Source organism: Mizuhopecten yessoensis, unplaced genomic scaffold, assembly GCF_002113885.1.
Source record: "Mizuhopecten yessoensis strain PY_sf001 unplaced genomic scaffold, ASM211388v2 scaffold10923, whole genome shotgun sequence".
NCBI classification, from domain to species: domain Eukaryota; kingdom Metazoa; phylum Mollusca; class Bivalvia; order Pectinida; family Pectinidae; genus Mizuhopecten; species Mizuhopecten yessoensis.
The window spans coordinates 324,568-333,494 of NW_018408789.1; the positions used below are offsets into that span (position 1 = coordinate 324,568).

Sequence of the window (8,927 nt, forward strand, 5' to 3'; positions counted from 1 at the left end):
ATAAGTTGCCTCTATTACGTAAGGATATCAAGCTGGGTCTGTTTACCACAAACCCAATAGGAATCAAAGGCCGGTTTCAAATAAACATTTAACATCATAATTAGTTTAGAAACCATCTTTTATGATTGTTCCGGTAACAGAACAAGACAGTTCATCATCGACTTTGATCCTGTAACAGCCGCATTTGTTCTCGTATATTTGTCAGGGAAGATTAACGCCCTGCTGTGCCTACGCGTGACGACAGAAACCACTAATATAACACTACTCAGATTTCCCTAAAACACCCACATGACCACACATACATATATTATCTCGTATATGGTTCTGCTGCTTATCACTGCTATGGCGAGCATAGTGACAAATTCTATTTTAATAGCAGCTATCAGAACTCGTAGAAAAAAGACAACAACTGATTTAATTTCTTCGCGCTGACCATTTCAGATTGTCTCCATGGTGTAACTTCCTTTGTTGGAGCTCACACAAAAATCCTGATTTTATTGGACAGCACAATAGGTGAGGTTCTGTCTCCGGTCCTGATGACAACAGTTCGTTACTTTTTGTTTGATTTTTTAGGAAAAGATCACGTAAGTTCTGTCGCTTTCAAAAACAAAAACGACGAACAAAATCACGCGCAATGAACGCATACGAGCTATGCCTTCATCTGACACACAAAATCGGTAGCACTGGTAACCATAGCTACCGTTTTTGTCATTCTCAATCTGCCCGGAAAAAATATTGGTCCGATATCCTTACAACGTAATTGGTCGACAAGTGGTGTATTTCAGATTCATGACTTAAACACAGGCATTGGAAAATACATGGAACTGCTGAATTCAATCATTAATTCGATCATTTATGTTATGCGCGGTCAAAAATACATGGCAGTTGTAAAAGGAGTGTTTACATGTTGCAGATGAAAAAAAAAAAAAAAAGCTTTTTTATAGTCATTTTGTCATAATTGATGATGCGTGTCATATGTATTACATATATTTCCAATATATATAATGTACATTATTTATTGTCAATTCGTGGTAAGTTATAAATGTTTATCTGATAATGTCATTTATGTCATAATTGATGACGAATGTAACGTAATAATCATGATTATTGGTATGTTTGATAAAGAAGTTATGGTAACGACATACATAATACATAATCAGTGATCATTACTACCTCGATTTCAATTAAATATTAACTTAATTATTTTGAAATATTTGCCTTTCAAATAATATTTGTATAAGATGTATAAGACCATACTTTATAAGATCTTATCATCATCCAAAACTGCAAATACGGTTTTAAGTCTACACACTGACATCTGCTATATACATATGTAATTTTTGGTATCCTTAAGTGAACTATGGGGTTGTTTTTAATTCGCACATATTCAGACATAATTTACCTTCATTCTGGAAATAAAAATAATATTGACATTTTTTTGTTGAAAAGAGCCTCTTAAAATTTTAATTATTTTCCTTTTACATCACTTTACAAGAATATCATTTAAGAAGTACATCTTTATACTGTGAGATGTACATTGAAATGCTTATGACTATTAGTGTCAGATATCTATGTATTATCGCCCTAACTGATCTTTAAGGATCACTGTCAAATTGCAAAGTTTCTCTTTCCTATATGTTTAACATTTGTAGTTGTCATGTTGTTCATTGTTATAAAACATGTCTCGTGCTATTAAATGTTGTTACTGGTTGCCGGTATTGACTTTTTTCTTTATATACAGAGTTGAGGAAACGTGTCATTGAAAAATATGTAACTTCGAAGAAAAATGTAAACTAATACCATGCATGTTATTAGAATCTGTGCAGCTTATACAGCCAATACAGACGTGTTAGATTTTAAATGATTTTTCTATAAAATTATAATATTTTCTGCCAGGATTATGATTATCTTATCTACAAAACTACGCGAGTATGTGTGGCGGATTAAATGGTTTTCCTCTCAATAAATAGTCGTTTCCTTCCGTGTTTTTAATCTAAGGAACACTGTGGAAACAATATTTTTGCACCAAGTGGAACAGTTGAATTCGTTATCGTGTTTTTTATTGTTATATTACCAGATTATATTAAACTATTTATTTTACAACTATTGTGAAACAAGTTTTAGCAACCTATATTAATCACTCTTCAACATTCGTAAGATATCTGATTTATTATAAAAAAAAACGTGGTACGCAATACGCTGATGTATCAGTAAAACGTCGCCACGATCAACAAACTGTTTTTTCTCAGAATCAATTTATTATATATCAGTTTCTTACAAATATTGAAATTATGGTTGACCAAGAACTTTCCTTTTTGTTATGCGGTAATGCTATCGGAAATCATAGGTTTTGTCTAGAAATCGGTTATCTTCGTTTATGTTAAGATCGAACTCGAGTTAGTAATTTTGTCCTGTCTGAACCTTTGTTGGTTGGACAGGCGTCATGATATAAATCGATCAATTTGTCAAGTTTTTATTTGTTGGATGTTACCTTATTCGCAAATTGTTGTTAATTCCTTGTGCTTTATCGATGGTTTACAGAAATAAGTTTACCATAAAAACATGTTTCTCCTGCGAACATCTTTATATATATTATAACAGTGTCCCCTTTACTCAAAATCCAATATCTACATTAACAATATGAATTGGTATCAGAAGTGTACAGATTATCATGGCATGATACAGGACACGCAATCAGTTCTCTTTTGTGAGTTCACTTTATTGTAAGGACGGCCATCAGTACTTTCTCGCTTTAACTAGAAGAATGTGTTATCGATTGCAGTTTGATGTCAATAATACCATTCTTATTAGTGGTGTTTTCAAGGTCTGCTAATTGACAGTAGTTGTAAAGTGTTGTGTTCTTGATCTTTAAGGTTTAACATTGGTATCGCGATGAATCGGTCATGCAAGGGAAGAAATAGACCATGCATTTTGTGATCGTCATTGAGTTGTTTTTGTTTTCTGTTATTTTAAATCATCTACCTTAAAGTTCATTCTACTGTCAACAGCTTTAAATAAGCATTCATATTGATAACAAGTATCAAATGCATGCCGAATTACATGCATCAAGCTTGTCAAACGCTGAAATTACAAAAATTGGAATTAGTAATAAGAAAGAAGTTCATTTGTTCCCTTCGTGTTTTTGAAGGTGCAGTCACGCTTTTTTGTTTAACTTTCATCTTTTACCAGATCACAATACAGTAAACACGTGTGCGATCATGTATGCGAATAATCTATCCACGTCAATCTCTTGTAGATTAATAGAATCCATCCCTGATGTGAGGTATGGATAAGGTTATTCAAACACTAGGGATAAAATATTGAGCAGGAGACCCGAAGCTTTGCCGAGGGTATTTTGCTCAATATTTTATCCCGAGGGTTTGAATAACCTTATCCTTACCTCACATCAGGGATGGATTCTATTTCTTGCTTATTACCTAAAACCCGTAAAAACAGCTGCTCTTCTAGTAAAGTTGTAAAATGTCTGCACATTTCTCATTTGCATATGAAGCCCGGAATTCAATTGTTAGTGACGTCAATGACCCTGACTGACCAGAAAACGTCATAAAATGACGTCACGAACAATAGCGTGACCCCGAAAGGTCACTATAATTCTCCCCGCCAGTCTGCGCGTGTAAGCGATCTAGACCCGTGGGTCGGATAGAATTTTCCAGCACCGCCGGAAATGCGGATATCTCGGTCTAGTATGCAAGAAGTATTATTATGTTCTTATTTTTGAGGTTTGTAGAAGTTTATCCGTTTGAATTACTCTGCAGTATTGAGTTGGTTTGTTGAATGACGCAACTAATATTGTTGAAAAAATGTCAACATCAATGGAAATACTTGAGATGTTAATCTTTCCATTTGTGTTTCCCCGTCTTTATCATGTTTGCTTCCGTCAAAACATAATGTTTATTTGTTTTATGGTACGTTCCAGGGGAGATATAGAAAACTCCAAACAGAAATGACAAAAAGAATTTATTTCTGAGTAAAATATTATTACCTAGCACACAACATCCTTTAATAATACAATAGATTAACCGACTGTAAAGCAAACATTAATTCGAATAGAAAGTCGATGAAATTAGCGAAAAATATGAACAAATGAAAGATTAACAAGGATATTCGTACAACGAACAAGAAAAAACAAGAACATGAAGGGTACGGAATATTAGTTGAACAACTATTCAGCATCGTTTCATGAGAGATGATGATATAAATAAACGCTTTACATTTCCTTTTTTTTCTTTTTCTAAACACATATATATTCTTAGTTATGGCTTATTTACCATGCCATTAAATTATCTGATATTAACCAAATTGTATTGCAGTAAAAGAGTGATAAAATATATAGTGGTTTAAGTTACTGCACAATGTTCAGATTCACCTACTAACAGCGACAGGGTCGCGCTAAAAGGGTACTTTACAATATTTAATGATATACTCTCACAAACCGATGCCAACTTTTCAATAAATAAAGCCTTACCGTGTTTCACTAGAGATACCAATTAACATTCATGATAGCATTAAAAGAGATAACCCTTTTCTCTAAATAAATTATTTCATTGCTTTACTACTCACGCAGAATAATGTAAATATGGTTATTGTATTTTTCTGTAAATAAGTTAATTGAGATTTTTGATGTCTCAGATTGATGTGATCGGATTTCAGTAAAATTATTAAGCTATTTGACGTTGACACTGCCTCAAAGATAAAGAGTTAGTGACAGTTTAACAGAGGTCATGGTGTCAAACTGTTCTTGTTATGTTTGAACATTAAATCCAGTATCCACATCACGTGTCAAACCTCGCGAATAACTTATTTACATAAATTATATTATAACCTTATATCTGTCGGATTGAATATTATATCGAACAAATCATCTGCACGGGGAACACCTAACAGCAACCATTACTTCAGCTTCTGTCAAACAAACGCCGGTCGTCTAAGCCCCAGCAGCTTTTAGCGTCCCTCGCAATGTTCATCGTCTTTGAAATCGTAAGTGCCTCGGCGATACAATTCATGTCTTGGATATAAAAGCAAACAAATCATTTCTCTAGGAAAACCTAACAGTGACACATTACTTCAACTGTTGTCCAATAAAGGACATTTGTCCAGCCCCTAGCAGTTTCTCGTGTCCCTCGCCAAGTTCGTTGTATTTGTAATCGTATGTACCTCGGCCATACACAACATACAATGGTATATATACAATAATAGCAACGATCATGTTCATAATGATATGTCCACCAAATATGGCAACCAAGATGTGTATGTTTCGCTCGTCAGTCTGGTCCCAATGTGGATTTGGGGAAACACCTAGAATCATAAAGATAAATATATATCAAATAATTATTAATGTAATTTGTATCAATGCTAACAAAATTACAAGTGTCTGTTATGTTTAAATAACAAATGATATATAAAAAACATTGACGTGAAAAAATATGATCAGCTATGGTTCCAGTCAATAGATATCATTGTGGTGAAAAGTATTATTTTGCTGATCAATCTATGAATAATTTAAGTCCAAATTAATTATTAATTTGTCATTTCTTATCTCTGTGTGCAACCAATTTCCTCAGTGAGACATGATTTGAACTTAGTTTCATTTTCAAGATGTATTTTTTTGTATTACATATTCATTATTACTCAATGTGGACATTAGTGCAAGCGATATTGTTAGATATTGTGAAAGAAGACATTTTCACGATTAAGAAATGCTCGCGTATTTTGTTCGTTGAGTTTGCAGAACAATTGCAGAGCAAAGATTCCCGCACTTCAATTGGTTTAGAGAGTAACTTAAAGAAAAGCAGAGATTTATCTCCACGCCATTTTCGTACCGCCCACTTAATTTCTCTGCACCCCTGGTATATGTCAAAGCAACATTGAAAGCACGCGGCTAGCTATTTGATTGATATGAGGTACGATAATCTGTCCAATAGCTTGGCTAATACATCGCAGATTTTCAAGATTGCAGAAAGGCAGCTACGCTGAACATCAGAGGACCGAACTAGTCTTCTTCGTTTCATCCACAAAGTGGCACATACTGAGCCTTCGAAGTTTTTCTGGCAGGTTGTAGAATGTGTATGGGAGCGTAACCCCTGGGTATCGAATATATCTTAACGCACACTAACTGTAAACACAAACCTGTTAACTGGTGGCGGTCAAACGAGATGAAAGCCATTTGTATGAACCATGTTCCCAGTATCATTACGGAGGATGTTCGGACCGCAGAGGCGATGAAGTTGGAATGGTTGCTGTAGAGTTCTACCAGGATCACAGCAGCAGCAACAAACATCACATAGGTGGGCAGCATGTGGATCATTATCAGAAACTCAGTGGTGTTGTGTCCACTACGGATACTTACGCCACTCCTGAAAGGTAAACGTGAGAAACACACAAATAATTCATTAGATTCAGTTGTAGATACAGTATCACATAACTGCTTCGTCCTTAAAGCAAGCTTCTTTGATGAAAAGGGCAAAAACCTTGAAATCAAAATATATACTACTGTTGATACAGAAAGGGAGGGGCATTACCTCCTAATGACAAATACAGGAGTATGTTGTAAATCTGAAATTTACAAAGAGTACAAAACTGTATATTAGTGAATTAAAAAAGAAGCCGATCGGGCCCGTATCACTTATAATTCCCCTTTGTTATCTGAACTACGAAAACAAGTTTAAATGTGTTAGATGCTTTCTCATACTTTGTCAGAATTGTATCAGACAGATAATTATCCACTTTATTTAAAATCTGAACTCTAGAAAAGTGACGGCTTATTTTTTCCAGTAATGAAGAAAAGCGATCCAATTCATTATGAACTACGGACCATATGAGTGCCATTGAAAGTGTCACAGAGTTGACACCTTCAGGTACCGGAAACTTCCAGGTCAGCAGGTCAAACAAGGCGTGTAGAGCGAACATGCCGTACATTGTCATGTGTTGTAAATTTGTAATAGCTCCTGCACGAAATCCACCATCGGCTGGGTCAATGAAAGTTAGCCTAGACGATCCTATTTCACACAGAAGCACTGTAAAAAGGTGTAAAGTATTGTTAGATCGATTGGGATATTTATGCTGTAATACGTTTTTTTCTGTTGTCCGTCTAGTACTGTATTGATATGGAGTCTTTTTGTGTTGCTTTTGCTATTTTCTTTTCTTGTTGAATCCAAGCAACGCATACTCTGGACGCATGCAACAAATTCAAACTGAACTTACTAATACTGTGTACTATATGTATACTTTGAGAAAACTTTGTAATACGACTGTTCGACGAATATCGTCTTAACTTTGTACTTTTGATTTAGATAAGTTTCTTTGCATTTATTTTCAAGGGATCTGAAAAGCAATAAGGATCACTCAATTTGTCAAAATGCATTGCGAAGCAAATATAGTATGTCAAATGATGTTTCGGCTGATTTTTTTATAAAGCGATATGAGTTTTCCCCCTAGGTAATGTGAAAGCCAAAGTGTGAACAATAAAGTCATTTTAGATGAAACATTTACATTTAGACTTTGGAAAGGTACACGGAAATAGGACAAGGTTTTCCTAAAAGGTAGGCGTCTTCGGCTTCATGGACGACGCCCGACATGTTCAACTTGGTAAAATCAAAGTTTTGTCGCCCTCTCAAAGTACCGTTCTCTAAGTGAGAACCTGGGTAGTAACACAAAATTACATGACACACCATTGAGCAAACTTAAAAATATATACCTTAAAATAATAAAATGTATAGACTTTTCATCCGGATAAAATGGTCTGTGTGCTATTTCCTGATCGAATTCCCTACGTAAAATAACCAGAACCAATAGCTTAATGTGCAATAATAAATATTCAAGAAAGGTTAATAAAATTTGCGACGACTGACTCGGGCGAAACAATGTCATGTTTATTGCTGACGCGAGACAGTTAATGACAGTTTACATTTAATATGCAGTCCTTTCGTATGTGTACGTGAAATCGAACTTACCAAATGTAAACGCAAAGATCTTCCATCCCGATTCCAGCGGTATCCTAGGACAGGTAGTAATGGGGTAACTGACCCTTGATTTGAATGCAGAGCCATTCTTTTTACTCTGTTGAATAGAAATATAATTCATAAACGTCTTTTGTTATGTTTGCATGCATGAGCGTTAACGTTCTCGCTACAGACACATATAGAACGGTTGCTTAAGGAGACAAAACTGAGAAGAAAGAGACCAAAGAAGAAGCCAGAAAGGAAAATACATTTATATCCCAAGTGTTGCAATGGAGATAGCAGGTCACGTGTAGATTCTTCAATGTTCCCTTACCAACAGATACCGAAGAAAACTAAGTATTCTGCAATGGGTCCACATTATCCGCCTCTTACGATATTGTGTATTGCGATACAACAGACATATGCATGTCCCGACCCTGCAGAGGGTAAGGCCACACAGTGCTCAACTTCAGCAAAACGGTAAACGGTTGGTGTGACAAGAGAGACACAGAAGACACGGTTAACTCACGATTTTGCAAAGGGACTCCACATTAGTCGCCCCGTTAGATTGTCGTCAAGCAATGTAATGAAACAGGTCTTTCGGAAGGTGACATACGAAATTGCTACTTACCAGTAAGTAATCTCGGAATATATTGAACATCCACCATGCCGAAAGTGATAGCATAAACGACCCAATTATCATATGGCCTGTGAATCCCATGTTTCTTTCTGGGAAAAAAGGTCAGTAGAAATGAGACGCTATATAAGTTGGCTCATGATTTAAATTGTTTATGTATTCTCAGTATATTGAGTCCTACAATGTTGTAATTAATTAGTTATGCTAAATCGAAAAGTTCGTTTATACAATACAATGAGCACCGTTACTTGTGAAATATTTTAAAACGTTTAACGTTTTATCTCAACCACATGCGAGATCTTGTAATGGAGAAAGGAATATCACTAAATTAG

At 35.2% G+C, this 8,927-nt stretch overlaps 1 protein-coding gene across 1 annotated transcript; it reads right to left on the reverse strand.

Annotated features, from left to right (window-relative positions):
* Positions 1-5,080: 5,080 nt before the first annotated feature.
* Positions 5,081-8,679, reverse strand: LOC110463743 (transmembrane protein 45A-like). Its single transcript, XM_021518579.1, has 5 exons — positions 8,590-8,679; positions 7,971-8,076; positions 6,833-7,034; positions 6,148-6,374; positions 5,081-5,316 (listed from the first exon to the last, which is right to left on the reverse strand). The coding sequence occupies exons 1-5, from the start codon at positions 8,677-8,679 to the stop codon at positions 5,081-5,083; spliced, it is 861 nt and encodes a 286-aa protein (XP_021374254.1).
* Positions 8,680-8,927: the final 248 nt, after the last annotated feature.